Here is a 17,100-nt window from a genome sequence, read left to right as displayed (position 1 = left end):
GGGGGAAATGGGATGATTGGGAGTTTCAGCCCAACCCAAAGTGCTGTGCAGAAATGCCTTACATACATGAAAATTCCAAGATACTTTGGTTCAAAACATTTCCCTTCTATAAAGGAGAGGGAAATGTTTAATTCCACCATTATCATCTGGAGCTTTGTTTTATATTGCCTTATCCCAGTGTACAGCCTGAAATAAAAACAAAATTAGGTGATGGAAACCAAAACATTTCAACCTTGTCAAAATTAAATGCTCTCCTAATTTCCCAATGAGTTTTGAGATGTAATTGATGAGTCCCACAAAGCACTTAAGCTTCATCAAATCTGCATTTTTCTGACAGACAGTTGTTCATTGGAAAATAAAAACTTCCCCATCCCTGCCTTGAGAGGCACCTAGCTAATTATGGGAGAGATGCACACACCAGGGTGGGGGGAGATGAGGAAACCAGTCTCCCCTAATCCCTTTAAAGTCTCACTGGCTCCCTGGAGCAGGAGCTGACTCCTTTTGTACATTGTGGTTGGAAGCAGAAGCCCCCTGAGCTCAGCAGCAAACCCCCCTCCAAGGAACCTGTGGTTTTGGATTTTATCTCATTAATCCAGGTAAATACCCGTGCTGAAAATGGGATTTGAGGAGGAAAGAGATGGAGGCTGTTGGGGTCAGGGCTGGCGGTGGGTGGGAGCAAACCACCCGCCTGCCTGTTCTTTCAGAGGGGGTTTGCATCTCGTGGGCAAGGTTTAAAAGCAAGGGGAATAGCTCAGGAAGCACCAAGGTGAGCTGGAAGTCTCTGCCTGCACAGGGAAGGAGTGGTTTGGGTGCTAAAAGCCCTGTTTTCTCCTCTAGTGGCTTCTTCAGCAGCGTTCCTTGAGGGCTTGGCCAGTGCCCCTCTGCTCCTCACCAGCCTGGGGTGCTTCGTGTGCTGTGATCACAGCTGGCTTGGGGCTTTGGGTTGGTTTGGGATGTAGGATTTGTGCTGTAGTAGTGTTGTGGCTGGGCTGCACCCTGATGGGTGAGTCAGGTGGGGCAGGGGTTGAATTTCTGTTTCTCTGAAGGTTTCTGGAGGTGCCAGCTTCTGCTGTGACTGGGGGTGGCCTGACAGGCAGGAGACACCAGCACACCCCAAAACGGGCTGGTGGTGACTTCTGGAAGGGCAGCAGGTTTCCTTGCTCCAGGAACATTTCTTCCTGTGTGCAAGGCATCCCACCAGCTGCTTGAAACAGATCCCTCCCTCTTGGAACCGAGGGAACACAGACACAGAGAGACCTGCCTGGGAAGCTTCACTTGGTGGTGGCAGAGGTGAGGAGATGCTGCCTCATCTCCCCCGAGGATTCCCCATCCCACTTTCACAGAGGGACCAGGCTGAGAAGCACAAGCAGCATGCTCTTGGGAGCCTGCAAGACAGATGGATTTGATTTTTTGAGGCTAAAATAATGATTGATGATCTTTAAAGGGAAAAGGAAGCAGGGGAAAAGGAGGGAGGGGGAGAAAGAGTGGGAAGATAATGACTGTTATTTCAGAAAATGGTTGTAATGCTCTCCTCTGGGAAGGATTTTCCCCCCTCAGCAGGGTGTCAGGAAGGGCTCTGCCACAGCTGGGGTTGGTGGGGACAGCCCTGCCCTGAGGGGGCTCGTGGAGAGCCTTTTAGCAACCAGCACTTTGGTCCTGTTTTATCAAAATATTGGTAGAGGGGGGATAAATCTCACACACAGAGTCTGAGCTGCATACAGCCAGGCTCTGTCCTGCTGCTGCTGAGGAGCTTTGCTCACCAGGGGCCTTCTGAGTCAAGAAAACAAGGCAGAATAAGCTAAAATTGTCCATGTATATATATATATATATATATATATGGACACAGAGAGGTTTAGTGCATTTGTATCATTTCTGAGCTCCAACAAGCAAATAAACACATGCCAGTGCACAGACAGGAGCTCATTAAAATGCTGGCACTTGCTTGCACCTTAGCAGTGTCTGGATTAAGGCTTTTGTCTCCCACTGAGGAGGTTCCTCGGTGAGGACTCGGCACAAAGGGGGGTCATTAGTGCCTTTGGAAATGGTCACTGGTGCTCTGCAGCATTGAGCCACCAGCTGATTGTGCTGCCTCAGGCCAGCAGTGCTAGGGATGCAGCCTGGGGTCCTGGGACCACTTCTGGAGGTACCCAGGCATGAGAATGGTGCCTGGAGCAGCACTGGGAGTGCGGTTTGGTGGCAGCTTCCCTCTGGTTTTAACAGCTGGGGGGATTCAAACTCGTCTGTACCCAGAGCATCACCTCCAGCACCTGACGCTGAAGGCTCTGACTAGAAGGCTGTTGTTGAGAAAACAGAGTGGAATAACAAAAAGGGCAGTTTACTCTCTACAGAAACACTTAATAAAGTATTCTGGTTTTTTAAACTTAATAATGGAGGAGAGGAGCTGAGCTGAGCAGCTCTGGCAGGCAGCTCGGAGGGAGGAGAGCGGATGTGCTCCCACCTGGGGATCCGTGTCAGTAATGATTTGCCTTCCAGTGACCCCTCACCCATCTTGTGCTAACGAGCTTTGCAAACGAGAAAGTGAGCAAAGGCTCCTTTTTCACTTTACATGAGCAGGGACTTGTTTATTTTCCTAAGGCACAACCTCACACAGGTTTTGGTGTGTGCTTGTGTGCCTTCCTCCAAAGATGATCCTCCTCCCGTTGTGTTTGCCCTGGGGGTGCTGCTGGGCAGAGGAGCTGTGCCCAGTGCTGGTGGCAGGAGGCCACAGGGTGCCACACACTGTGCTGGGGTGACAGCAGTGGGCACAGGTGTCCCATTTTGTTCCAAACCACAGCCCCTGTGTATCAGTGAGGCTGGATCTGGTGTGTTCCCAGGGCCTGCCAAATCTGCCACTCCGTGTCACTTTGGAGATGTCATTTAAAAGAGAAAAAAGCCTGTTTTGCAAAACAACAGATAAAAATAGCACTTCCTATTCAGCACATCCATTCCCTGTGAGTACTCAAAATTCATGTGCTGACTGCAATCACAGGAATAAGGACCTGTGTGCTCCGGGATGGGAGGGGATGGGCTGGTGTCCAACTGTGCCATCAGCCAAACCACATGGAGCTGCTGGTGGCTCCTTCTCCTCAGAGCCCTTGGCAGCAGCAGCAGGGTCTGAGGGCTGGAGCTGAGGGTCATGTTTAGCCTTCAGGACCTGTTTTATCAGTGATAACACAGAACAAGAAAAGAAAGTTTTCTTTTCCAATGTCAAGAGCAATTTTCAGGGTTGTCTGTCAGCACAGAGAAATCAGTTCGCTTCTGCATAGATGGAGCGGATTTGCAAGAATGTGGAATTATATTTGTATAGTAACAGCTTCTCCTTGGATTTTGAGCAGACCATGAGCTGGAGTCTCCCTCTAGGTCTCCCTTTCCTCTCCATAGCATGGATTAAGCACCTTTTCCCAAGCTCTGAGCTATATTTCCTGGTCAGCTCCACGGATTAGGGATGGGCTGGGAATTGGAAGTGAACGCATGCAATATGAGTCTAACGTGGTAAACCACAAACAGCTTTTTCTTTTGAATCTCTGGGTAACAGTGTGTGGGATCCCTTTGCTTCCTGGCTCAATAAATCCATGTGTGGATGAGGGGTGTGCAGAGGTGTTTGCCCAGGACCTGTTGGGGCACCAGCTTTCCTCCCCTAGGGTGGGACGTGCCACCTGTGCTCGCCCAGACAGAGTTATTGACCGAGTTACTTATTGATTTTGTAATCATTTTCCAACAGAGCCCCCCGTCCTGTGTCACCGCCAAGGCAGATTGCAAATTGAACTGCACCTAAATTGATGGGGCATTGATTAAAACTCACCGTAATTATTGGTTCTCTGCTGCCCAAGCCAGGCAAATCAATGTCAGCAAGAGCAGATCTGTTCTCTTATAAAAGCACAGTGTACACAGGGTGACTGCTGGCTTCCCAAGCTCATCCAGAAGCCCAAGCTGATCCATCAGGGAGTCAGGATTAGCACAAAGTGGCTTCTTCCATGGCCATTTCTGACTCCTGTGGGCAAGAACATAGCTGCACTCAAATGGACTTCAGTTTTCCCCCAGACTGATCTATCAGTCGGGCATCCCGATAGGAAATCCTCTGCTCCAGGGGCAGGGAGGTGTGTTACAAAGATTTATAAGCCCAGAGAAGCTGTGGCTGCCCCAGGCAGTATCCAAGGCCAGGTTGGAGAGGGCTTGGAGCAGCCTGGGATAGTGGGAGGCATCCCTGCCCATGGCAGGGGAGTTGAGCTGATTTTTAAGGTCCTCTCCCACCCAAACCATTCTGTGATTTATTGTGTTCAGTAAGTGCTTCATCCACCTATTCATCCCTGCAAAACCCTCCATGGAGAGGCTGGTGTTGCCTGGCCAGTATTAATTGCCAAGTTTGCTGATTCCCCTGGCTCTCCTGGGCAGGGACACGTGCCGAGGTTTCATGTTGGCTCCCAAAGCTTTCTGTCCCTGGAGAGCTCCGTGCTGGAGAGCCAGCTCTGCTCTGAGCAGGGATGGATGTGGAGAGACAGGAGCGCTTTCTTTTGCAAATGCTGTGCTGAGCTATTTGCCTGCTGTAATTAATGACTATTAGGATGCATAATTATGAACTGAAAGGAAACACGTTTCCTGGTGGTTAAGAGCCAAAACTGGAGGAATATCCCAAGGGTGGCCTCAAGCAGAGTAGGACGAAGGGAGGGAGAGCTTTGCTGACCCACTAACCCAGTCACAGGGAAAGAACCATCTTCTTCCTCTGTGGGCTGGAGAAGGTGCTGAGCTCAGCACGTGGATCTGTGCCAAGGCAAGAATTCCGAGTGACAGCACTGAAAAGCCTTGGCTGATCTTCTGGCTGTGGTCCTGCAGCTCCTGCTGCCTTACAGTCCCATCCAGTTGCCTTCAGCACCCTGGAAGATCCCTCAGGAGATCCTTGAGCAGAGCCCTGCCCTCCCCTGTCCCCGTGGATGTGGGGAGAGCAGCAGAGGGGCGGTGGCAGAGCTGTGAGGCAGAGATGCTGTTTGCAGCCAGACCTCCCCGTGTCCTCCAGGGAGATCCTCTCTGCCAATTTGCACAGCTCTGCTCGTACAGCAGACAGGGAGGAGATAAGAGCTGTATCTGCAGATTCACAAATGCTCTCATCCTGGTGCTGCTTCCCAGGCAGCTCTGGGCACAGATTGCTCTCGGTGTCCTCTCCTCCTTCATTGTTCTGTGTATGCATCTGGGAAGGCTCCTGCTCCCAAATCTGCTGCTGCTTCCTGCTGCTAATTCCAGAGCTGTGTCTTTGGCACCCTGCCTGCTCTGCAAGGATGGACAGCATCCTATTCCAGAGCCCTTGGCTGCCAGGATCCTTTGGATGGAAAAGCCTCGTGCCTTCCCTTCTCGCCCCACCCAGTGTCCGCAGGGATGGTGCTGAGGTGTGTGAGATTCAGAGCTGAGGGCACAGGAGGCTGTCAGGGATCTGAGGGACAACTGGCACAGAGATCAGCACATCCCAGGTGCTGCAGGTGGGGCAGAAGCAGTTTGGATGCTGCTGCTGTAGGGAAGCGGCACAGAGTTTCTGGGAGGTGGAGACAAAGATGGGGATGAACATGTTCTAGCAGGGTAGGACAAGTGTGATGGTTTTAAACTGAAGGAAGGGAGGTTTAGATCAGATGTTAGGATGAAATTCTTCCCTGTGAGGATGGGCACGCCCTGGCACAGGGTGCCCAGAGCAGCTGTGGCTGCCCCTGGATCCCTGGCAGTGCCCAAGGCCAGGCTGGACAGGGCTGGGAGCAGCCTGGGACAGTGGGAGGTGTCCCTGCCCATGGCAGTAGGGTTGGAACTGAATGGTCTTGAGAGCTCTCTTCCAACCCAAACATTCTGTAATTCTGTGATGGCTCAGAGGGAGCCAGGAGTCCCTAAAGCCCCTTTCTGCTGTCCCTGTTTGCTTCCTAAGTAGCCAAGAGTGAGCGAGGCTCAGCAGCCCATCTCCCATCAGGACCCTGCTGGTGTCAGTGAACACAGGGTCCAGGGTCTCCTGAACTTTTATTAATATGTACAGCATTTTGCTCACATGGAAAATTGATTTTCTTTTTTAAGCACGAAGTGTAGTGGTTTTATAACCTTTCTTCTGCTTGACAAAGGCCATTTATAAACTGCCTTCATGACTACCTGGGCCATCTCCAGTCTAACTCATCTTCAAGAAATTCCATAATGCATTTTTAATTGTGAGCTGCTCCCAGACCAGATTTATTTATTTTTTCAAGGACTGGCCTTTTTGTTTTTGTTGGTGTGCATGTCTGGTGAAAAAGAATAAATAACCAAAGTGGAAGTGTGCTTTAATCTGGGTGACAATTTATTGACAACATTTGCCATCTGCTGGCTTTTATCTTTTGGGGCAAGGATAACAAGCTGGGGAAGAACTGGAATTAAAAATTAGAGCCATGGTTCCATCAGGTGTGGAAAACTGATGAGCCTGGGCTGCCATCCTGGCTGCCCCCAGTCCTGCTTCTGCCACGAGCTGGTCCTGCCCACAGCAGGCATCAAGATCCTTTTGGGCATGATGCCAAGGCCATGCTTGCTGACCTGCCTGGCATGGGTTGAGATGGATTTCTAGGTCATTCCTAAGCACTGAGATGGTTCTCTGTGTCAATCCCAGGAGCTGAGGTGTTTATTTCTGGGTTGCACTGGATTTTTCTGCACTTTGGAGGAACAGAGAGCAAACACAGAGGGTTGTGAAGTTTTACCCCACACTGGCTTGCGGCTTTATTGCCGTGTAGTTTTGCTCCCCAAGGATTTCACCCTCTTCCAGAGGGAGGATGAGGGAGGAGGCATTGCCAGCAGACCAGATCCGTGACCCTTACACCTGTGCGAGGTGATGCAGGGCTACCCCATCCATCTCCCAGGACAAACTCATCTCCTTCAGCTGGAAAAGGAGTCCAGCAGCTCTGGCTCTGGGACAGCCCGAGAGGCACAGGGGCTGCAGGGTGGGTGGGGGAGGACACCCAGGTGACGTTTCCATGTCCTGTGTCGCTGCAGTGCCCCGAGGAGCTGCGGCCCATGAAGGATGGCACCGGTTGCTACGACTACTCCAAAGGGATCGACTGCTCCGACGGCTTCAACGGCGGCTGCGAGCAGCTGTGCCTGCAGCAGACCCTGCCCCTGCCCCACGACCCCTCCTCCAGCACCATCTTCATGTTCTGTGGGTGAGTCCCCTCTGCTCAGCCGTGGGGGTTGAGACAGCACAATAATGTCCAAATCTGAGGTATTGATGATCCCGAGATTGTAGAAAGTCTCTGTCTTTCTGCCCCGCTGCCAAAGCAGAAGCCATAATTGGTCTGTGCTGGTTTCAAGGTTGTTTATTCTGTTTATCTCTAACATGTTCTGCTGCCCTGCCGCAGCTCTGTCCTGCAGGGCAGCGTGTGGGGCTCTGCCCTCAGTGGGATGTTACAAACATTAAATACCAGAAACTACCTGTGCTGGATTTACAATAACGTGCCAATATCTGTCACCTACGTTGGACAGTGTGTCCCCAGCCTGAACCAACAGAAAAATGCCAACACCACAGTGAAACATGGAGGGCATGAAGAAGGATAAAAAGGACAAGGCACACCCAATTTCCTCGATCTTGTCCCCTTTGGACCCCTCATCTAGAATCCTAAAATTTTACTTTTGCACCTGTGCCACACTTAATTATTACTTATATCAAACACTCAGAGCTTGTAATTCATCCTGTAAGATTGAAAACTCTTTTCCATGGACAGAGATCACAGCCAGTGTCTCTGGGGGCTCTGTCCAGGGGGGTTCCTGACCCCTGCCAGGGTCCCAGACCTGCCAGGGCAGCCAGAGGGAAGCTCTGGATTCCCACACAATACAAAACAACACACTCCATTTGCAGAAGGCTTCAAACTGTTTTTATTCTAGCATGCATGCTTTTTTACATTCTTACAAACTCATAACTTACACTTTACTCATTGGTCAGGAAATGCGAAGTGCTCATTGGAACAGGCAGTAGCAGGTTTCTCTTATTTATTCTTCTTTCTTTCTTGGTTTCTATGTCAATGACCTTGGTAGAAAATTCTTCCATGGAGCCTCTTATCACACTTCTCTCTGGCTCACAGGAGTCACTGTAAAACCTCTTCCACAGTCAGTCCCCTCCAAGGCTCCTCAATGAGCAACCCCTTCCTGTAATTATTGTTTTGTAGCTATACATCAAGCTGCAGGTTATCTGTGTTTGATCACAGCCAATGTCCTTTATCCAAGGAACAGCAGTTTCCGTATCTGCATGTTCAAATGACACTTGCTGATCTTGTATTGGCATGACTTGCTCTGGTGTGGGTGCTGGTAAAGCCACAGCCTTGGCCATTGAAGTATTCTTGGGAATTACCAATGGTGGGTGCAAAGCCTGAGCTAAAACAGTTCTTCATTACAATTTGCTAAAACAAGGGATGGATAAATTACAAGCCTCAAAATACTGCTTCTGTCTTTACCTATAATCAAAAATTCTTGTCTTTTCCACGATGTTCCAGTAACTCCTGTGGGAATTACCACATGATTTTCATGCACCTCATCTCCATCCCTGCCACCTCCTGTGCCACCCATCCCAACCCAGCCTGGAGCTGGGTGTCCAAGAAAAAGGCTGTGGATGGAGCTGACTTCCAGCAGGGAATAGAGGCACCTGGTGTTCCTGAGGGAAGTGTGAGGAGCAGTGTGAGCAGATGCACCTTCCTTCTCTCCCCCACGGTGTGACAGTACAGTGTGATCTGTGACTCACTGTGAAGGGACCCAAAAATTGTACATTGTGTGTTGGAGGGGAAGGTGTAGGATTTGTTTAAAAAATACTACTTTTAAAATTTACTTTTTTTTTTCCCCCTCCCCTGTTCCTCCCTTAAAAATAGAGTCTCATCTCTGATTTTGGCCAGGATTTTATAATCCTACACCATTTAGCATTTTCTCTCAGGAAGATCTCCCTGTCTGCAGTGTGCTCTAAAAGGAGCTCAGTGATTATCTGGCTTTATGCTGCACAGCTGCAGCCATCCATCGCCTGCCCCAGCCCCACGGCTGGTTCACCCTCTCAGCACACTCAGGAGCCACGTCCCAGGGTGACAGATTAGGATGAAGAAGAGGGAAAAAAGCCCTTTTGGAAAGAAAATGCCCACAAGCAAGGAGGGAAGTGAATTTCTAGCAGTAACTCCGAGGAGCATCCGTCAATCCCGATGCCTGAAGGTGCAGCAAAGACCTCACGCAGCTCCAACTGCTGGCTGGTCCCTGGGAAGAGCAGCCCAGGGAGCTCTGCCTGTGCCAGTTTATTTATCCCATTTTTGCTGCTTTGTTTTTTTATTTTCCACCCCACTACCTTTTTTATTATTGTTTAGCAGCACAGAGTGACCGAATCACCAAAACAGAGCACGTTTTCTTCTCTGTGCCTGAAGAAGGGGTTAGAAATTCATGTGGGCATCAGTATCCTTTGTGGGGAGGGTCTAGAAAATCTTGGGACATTCCATGGTCTCCACCCACACAAATCTGCATTTCAGCCTGCATCCTCAAGGACAGAAACTCTTTCCTTTTTTTTTTTTTTTCTTTTTTTTTTTTTCATAATCCCTTTTCAAGGCTGAGCTGCGCTTTGGGAGCAGGCAAGGAAAAGTGTGACAGACAAGTGGGAGTTCTGCTTGCAGTAAAATGCAGTAGAGGAAAGGGAGAGGGAAGCAAGCCTGGGTAGAGGTGGGGTTGGTGTTAAGCACTGGGGCTGTGGGGAGGAAGGAGCAGGGAGGGAACAGAGGATTCCCAGTATGGTGGGAACTGACAAAAAGGCTGGTGGAAGGGGAGGAGAGGCAGGATGGCACATTTATAAAAGATTCCACCAAGGTCTCCAGTGTCTGCAGTTAAATCACATCCCTGCTGCTTGCCTCAGTTTCTCTTCCTGTCAATTGAAGATGAACATGTGAATTTTACCCAGAATTGGCTTGAAAGTGGGATCAAATAGCAGAGGAGCAGCCAGGCTGGAGCTGCTTCCTTGCAGGACGGTATTTTTAGGTGGAAGAAGGGGCAGGGGCTTGATTTTGCTTTGCTGTGGTGTGAGAAATGTTTGTACCCGAGCAGCAGGCACACAGTGGGCTCAGCTCTGCTCTCCAGCACAGCTCCAGGCAGGACAGCATGGAATTATGGAATAGTTTAGGTTGGAAGGGACCTGAAAGCTCCTCTTATTCCACTCCCCTGCCATGGGCAGGGCCACCGTCCCTCAGACCTGGGTGCTCCAACCCCAGCCAGCCTCACTGCAGGCAGATGGGCCACACTGCTGCAGGAGGGAGGGGAACCAAGCCCCCATTCACTGGTCACCCAACCCAGCCAGGGCAGGGGATTTGGGCTCTGGGACCCCTCAGGTGTCCAAACAACAGCTGCAGGTGTTGGTGGTGCTTGGCTGGGCTCGTGGGGTGCTCTGTGCCTGGCTCATCTCCCGTGCTGCCCCACAGGTGTGTGGAGGAGTACAAGCTGGCCCCGGATGGGAAGTCCTGCCTGATGCTGTCTGACATCTGCGAGGGCCCCAAGTGCCTCAAGTCGGAGGCCAAGTTCAATGACACCCTTTTTGGGGAGATGCTGCACGGCTACAACAACAGGAGCCAGCACATCAACCAAGGGCAGGTGTTCCAGATGACCTTCAGGTATGTCCTGGTTCTGCTCCTAGTTTTGGGAATATCAGGCTGGTGAGCTGGGGCTGAGGTCCAGTGGGACAGAGCCAGCATCTCTGATTTGCTCGTGAGGGGAAGAGAGCAAGAGGATAAAAGCACCCGTGGCTTTCCTGCCTGCTCATTGTTCCCTCTGGCAGCAGGACAGGACGCCCTGGGCTGGTCTGTGTCTTGTCAGGGTGAAACACATCCAGCTGTGCTCTGTGGGCCTGTCTCAGGAGAATTGTCTCATCTCTTCCCAAACACTGATGTCTTCCATCTCCATGATATCCTGCAGCAAGGAGTTGTTTGGTTGTGTGCAGTGTGAAGGAGCATTTCCTTTGCTGTGTTTGCAGCCCGTGCCAGCTGGTTTTATTCAGTGCCCCCATCACATTGCTGAGAGGAGCTGTGGATATAGCATGATAAATAATGTAAATGAGCTGAAGGTACATGCCTTCACCTTGCAGGGCTCACAGAGGAGAGCTTGCTGAATTCAGGGCTGGCAGGTGAGTTATTTAGTTATTTTCCTTCAGGTCTTCTGAATGCAGCTGTGTTTTGATTAGGTGTAAGCCAGGGTGGCTCTGTGAGTTCCGAAGCAGCAGCACTGATCAGAGTCAGGAGAGGATGCAGCCCACACCACACCCAGGCACAGCTCTGCCTGCCCAGCACCTGATTATTTCCTCTGCAGGCACCAGCACCTCATTGCTGCCTCTGATTTTAGCTGGAGCTATGGGTCCTCATCCCTGCTGCCCACACAAAACCTTCCCCGGCTGTGGATTCAAGCTCAGCTCTGGCCTTCTGCTCTCTTGATGACAGAGGCATCACAAGCTGCATCAGCAAAAGCTTTTGCTGGGAGTGGGAACTGACAGGGCACAAAGGCAATTTTCCCAGCAGACTCCTCTTTGCTTTCTCTCCCTCATGTTAGAATTGTCAGTGGAATCATCAGAGCAGAGCCAGGGCTGCAGAGATGAAGTTTTCCATGAGCTGGTGGCTCTAAGGGATGCCTTGTTGCTTCTGAGTAGCAAATGTATCCCCTTTTCTCAGTGCTGAATTCCATCTGGAAGGCACACAAGGATTGTCTGTGGGGCTGATGAGTTTATCCTGGGGCACGTGGCTTCTTCAGGTCTTCCCCTCTGAGGGCACCCTGGGCATGGCAGCTTTGGGCAGTCCTGAGCTGGACCAGGAGCAGTTCCTGCCAGGTTGCCCTTGGAATAAAACACCATTATTGTAAATGCAGGAGAACCCAATGGGAAGAAATATCGATGTCTGACTCAATTCAGAATGCTGAATTATTTCTTTATTATAACTATGCTAAAATACATTAATATACTATATAAAAGGAGGATACTAAAACTCCATACTACTTTCTCTATCTCTAACACAACTCGTGACCCTCTCTGAGAGCCCAGCCCCAGGTGGGTTGGATTGGCCATAAGGCTCAAACAATCCTCACCAGAATCCAACCAAGCAATCACCCCAGGTAAACAATTCTCCAAACACATTCCACATGGGAAAAACAAGGAGCAGAAATAAAAATTGTTTTCTCTTTCATTTCTCTGTGCACCTCTATGAAAAACCCTGAGAGGGAGAGAAATGTGCTTGTCACACACCTGAGGTGTTAGGATGGTACCTTCCAGGGGCAGAAAGCACTCCCTGGGGGGAGGGATGGGTTTTGTGGTTAAAAAAGGGCTGTTGGTCCTCCCTGCCAGGGCTGGCACCACTCCTGCCCTGCTGGCACCACTCCACCCCTACCCTGTGCAGCGGGAGAAGCTTTTCCCAGAGAGGAGCTGTGCAGTGACAGCCAAGTTCTTTGTACAACCTGCTGTCACACACAGGGGTTTCAGTCTCTTTAGTCCCAGAATTAGAATTGATTTCAGAATTAGAGGTTTTTTTGTGAGTGCTGAACACTGGAGAATTCTATGAATTGTTTGTTGTGTTAATGTGGCTTTTTTTGTAATTGTTTTTACTAATTTTTTGAGAGTACTTAATTTTTGGTTTGTTTTTTTTAGGGATTACTGGTTAACTTATATTAGGTTGTTTGTTTTCTAAGTTAATTTTAGGGTAGTGAGTGCTTTTGTGACTAACAAAAAATATAATTTTATTTTTGTTCTCTATTGAGATGAGTTTTTTTCTTTACATTGTGATGGGTTTTGTATAACGAAGGGATTAATAGTTGTCGTTTTGTTTTCTGGTTTTGTAATGACAATTATATGTTTCCTTTGTAAATATAAGGTAGTTCTTTTAATCTTTATGAGGGGGCTTAAAGGTGTTATTAATTTGTATTTTTCAGGCTAAAACAGGAAGAAATAGCTGTGATGTTTGTGTTTGTGTCTAACACGTTTATAATTGTAATTGTTTTGTTATTGTATGTTAAGTTAGCAGCAGTGAGGGCAGGAGAAAGGTCTGGAGCTGGAGCAGCCTGCCAAGCTGCCCACGTGCTGCAGGCTGTGCCGTGCCATGGAGCGGCTCTGCAGAGCTCATCATGCTCCAGAAACGCTTCCAGCAGCCTGGAGGGTCAGCACAGCCGCCCTTTTCCCTCTAAGTGAGGCTGCAAAAGCAGCAGGCAGTGATGAGAAGGGCTCAGCTCCCTGCCTGCCGTGTCCTCCTGCAGGGACAGGCTGCCAGGGGTGTCTGCAGGTCACGGTGTAGGAGCACCATTGCATCATCCCCTAACAAGGGAAGAGAAGGAGGTTAATGGAGAAGAAATTATTAACTAAAAGATGTAATTTGCCTCTGATTTTCATAGATATTCAAGAACCTCTCTGAGCATTAAGACACCAGCTGTTAGAGAAGCCCTTAATTTGGTGTGTTTGAAACATAGCAGGAAGCTGCCTAATACTAGGGATTAAAAGCCTGTTTCTGTGAAGTAGGAGCAAGAACCTGCTATCAGAACAAGGGGCTGAGTATTTTAGAGGGATTTATGACTGCTGGGATCCTTTAGCTATGCAGATGTGACAATCTTTTGAATGGTGTCTGCTTCCCATGTCGCCACATCTTCAGTGTCTTTATTAAATAGGATATTCTCAATCTGCCAGGCATGTCAGCATGGGGTTGGGAGGGAGCCTTTGTGCTGGGAAAAGCTGCCTTGCACACCCTGGCCTGGGCAGCACTTACCAGTTACTGCAGAATTTCCATCCCCTGGGGGTCAGGCAGGTCTCTCTGCCACCTGAGGGGCTGCAGCACTGATTAATTAAGAGTCTCTGCCCTTCTGGTGGCTGCAGAATGGGCCAGGTTCCATGGAAGGAGCCACTTTGGGTTATCTGGTCCAACTGGGGCACAGGATTGCATCCATGCAGTTCTTGAATAATGCAGTGAGGGAGACTCCACACCCTCTCTGGGCAGTCTGTTCCAGTGCTTGGTCACTGCACAGTGAATAAGTTCTTTCTCATGTTCAGCTGGAACTTCCTGGGCAGCAGTTTCTGCCCATTGCCTCTTTCTGGGCCCATCACTGAGCAGAGCCTGGTCCATCCTCTTGGCACCCTCCTGGCCATGCTGAGCACAGCAGTGGGATGGATCAGGTGTAGCAGTGATGGCTTTGTGGTATCTGCCCAGCTGGGAAGGCTGGGGATGTGCAGTGGGTACCTGCAGGATGCAGAGCACAGGTGGGTGTGGAGATGCAGCACAGCTTGGCAGCTCTAAGGCCTCACACCAACGTGTGGTTGCAGTCAGTGCTGCTTCAGATTTTGTGTTTCCCCTTTAATAGATGTCATTTCATCCTAAGGGTTCAGGAATTCATCCAAAGGCTTCAGCTGTGACACTGAGGAGATGGCAGCACCCAGGGGATGGGTGGAGGAAGCAGATTCTGGCTGCTGAGGCCGGTGTACCCCAGCAGGGCTGGGCAGCAGCCAGCCTGGCTCCTGCTGTGTGCTCCACATGCACCCCAGCACTGATGGAACACCTCGTGCTGCTGCCTCGAGCCTGTCCCTGCTCACGTGGCCCTTGGTGCTGGTGCCAGGGACCCTTTTCACCATCCATCAGTGCCAGTGCAGCCACACCCAGCAGGATGGGCGCGCCACAGCATCCCAGCCATCAGCAGCTAGGAGCTCTGTGGGCAGCTTCTTCTTCCTGAGTGGTTCAATAACCACTGATGACTTGTGTGGAGCTTGGGGTGCTGTTGGACACGCCAGCATGAGGGTTCCTGCTCGGAGGAGTGCACCATGGCATCGCTGCTGCTGCTGCCTTATTGCAAGGATTTAAAGCAAAGCACTCCCCCAGTGATGCTTCTCCTGTGCAGTCCCTCGTGGGCACGTTGGGAGGGGACTGAAGAAGAGAGATCTTCCATCACTCGCCAGAAGCTTCCCTTGGTCCTTCCCCTGCTGAGCCAAAAGCACATTCAGAGCCATCTTCTTTGGGCACCCCTCTCCTCTCCTTAAAAAGGGTTGTTCCCATTGGCAAAATGCTCTGTGAGGTTAATGAGCAGACAGGATTGGAGCTGATCTATTCCAGTCACACCTCCTGGTCTAGCTGGGAGGCTCAGCAATGGATGCAGCTCACTAAAGACTAGATTAGAGTGATTTTTCCCCTGTTGCCTCACGGTGGGGCAGAGCCTGAGCCCTGTGCTGTTCCCAAATCATTGAGGAGTTATTTTCCAAATGGGTTGTTTGTTCATTCTTTATCTGGTTGTTGTCTCTTTGCCATGAGGGAATAGATATTTTTGTTTAAAAGCTGTTTGCAGTTTCAGACTGTTGCTTTTATGCCATTAATATGGAGAAATCCCAAAATACTGCCTGTGGAGCCAGCTTTTATTTGCTGGATTATTGCTCCATGGCAAATGGGATGTCAGGGCAATGCATGGCAGCTGGGAGCAGCTGTCTCCCCTTACCACAGTCCATTCCCATCCCTACCTCTGCCTCTCACCCTGGCTCTTGCTCCAGCTTGGTAAAGCCCCAGGAGGGCACAGAACACCCACACAGCCCCTGTTTGATTCCTGCTGAGATGCAGCAAATCTGGGGAGTTCCAATCTGAGTTGAGGGCAGGTAAGGAGCCAGAATGGTTTGGTGGCTGGAGGCAGGGAGAACATTCATGCTGGTGCTCCCTCCCTGCTGAGCACCAAGTGGTTTCCCTCCTCCACATCCAGGGGGATGGCAGTGGAGGAGCCAGGGCTGCTGTGCTGTGCAGTGCCAAGCACCTTCCTGCAAACAGGAATCATCCTTCCCTCTGCAGCTCAGTCCCTGGAGGATGCTGTTCCCACCTATAAAACAGGGCTGCTGCTTCTTTGCAGCCTTGGGGAAGGGAAGGGAGCAGGTTGGAGGTGGTGCAGAGGTGCCAGGGGTGCTGCAGGGAGGGATGGGCACTGCCCCAGCTGCTTGGATATTCTCTGCCTCCACACAGCTCCGTTCGTGCTGTCAGGTCGCTGAGCTGATGTGGGCAATTCTCACAATACTGATGGGGAGTTTGGCCAGTTCATTTTAAATCTCTCTTCTTCCCCTCGATGCTTCTCATCCCCTGATAAACCAGCACAGTGGTAGCAGGGTGAGCTGGCAGCCCGGTGCCATCCCTGCCAGGGCTCTTTGGGAACATCTCCACCCATCCCCTGTTCCCCTGTGCACCCGTGGGTGCTGCCAGGCACTGGGATGGGGCTCCCATCACACCTGGGTGGGAGAGGCTGAGGGGCTTTGCTGGTGCCCTGGCTTGGAGCTCAGCCCTGGCAGGGACATCCTGCTTCCCCCCCAGCAACACAAATGTCATGTCTGTAAGTGGTTACATTAACACCCTTTCCCCCCTCTATTTTTCTCCCTCTCTTTGAAACCTCCAAGCACAAGAGTTATAATTGTGCTGTTTATTATTCCCGAGCCCAGCACCAGCCAGTGCACCAGTGCCTTGTTTACCTATTACCCTTCAGGCCAGGATAATGGATGGATCTCTTTTCCAGTGGCTGCCTTCCATTTCATTCATCTTTTTATTGTTTGGTGCTGCAGTTCTATTACCTGCTCGCAACTTTGAAGCCTCAGACACGCTAGTTGGAAGCAACGATGTCTTTCCAAGCCAGGCTAACACCTCATGCTGTGGTCCTGAGTAGCAGCTAAGGGGTTTTTAGCAGCTCTGTGAAGGTGAAATCTGCTGTGGCATGTATGGGATGTTTCAGAGCCCACAAACACACACTGTATTTTGAGCACATCTTCACTGGCCAAGCTCAGCAGTGAGGTTTTTTACTTTCCAATCCAGTGTATAAATGACTAATGCAATTAGCACAGCGTACCATCAGTTAGGTCACTGTTGCATCCATTTCCATTTCAAAGTTCTCATGCCACCAAAAAGGATGACAGATTGTGTGGCTTTGAGCTGGTGTTGCCCAGCCTGCAGCCACAGGCTTCTGCAGGAGTGTCAGAATCTGTGCTATTGATGATTCTGAGATTGTAGAAAGTTTCTGTCTTTCAGCCCCACTGCCAAAGCAGAAGCCATAATTGGTCTGTGCTGGTTTCAAGGTTGTTTATTCTGTTTATCTCTAACATGTTCTGCTGCCCTGCCGCAGCTCTGTCCTGCAGGGCAGCGTGTG

At 50.3% G+C, this 17,100-nt stretch overlaps 1 protein-coding gene across 1 annotated transcript in view; it reads left to right on the top strand.

Moving 5' to 3' along the window:
- ASTN2 (astrotactin 2) overlaps positions 1-17,100 on the top strand; it is a 336,891-nt gene that overhangs the window by 188,875 nt on the left and 130,916 nt on the right. Inside the window, exons 12-13 of the mRNA XM_030286868.4 lie at positions 6,982-7,148; positions 10,413-10,601. Of these exons, the coding sequence (XP_030142728.2) occupies positions 6,982-7,148; positions 10,413-10,601 (356 nt within the window). The remainder of the gene's footprint in view (positions 1-6,981; positions 7,149-10,412; positions 10,602-17,100) is intronic.

The sequence above is a fragment of the Taeniopygia guttata genome, chromosome 17 (genome assembly GCF_048771995.1).
Source record: "Taeniopygia guttata chromosome 17, bTaeGut7.mat, whole genome shotgun sequence".
In the NCBI taxonomy this organism is placed as follows: Eukaryota; Metazoa; Chordata; class Aves; order Passeriformes; family Estrildidae; genus Taeniopygia; species Taeniopygia guttata.
This window is presented reverse-complemented; position numbering and strand designations above follow the sequence as displayed.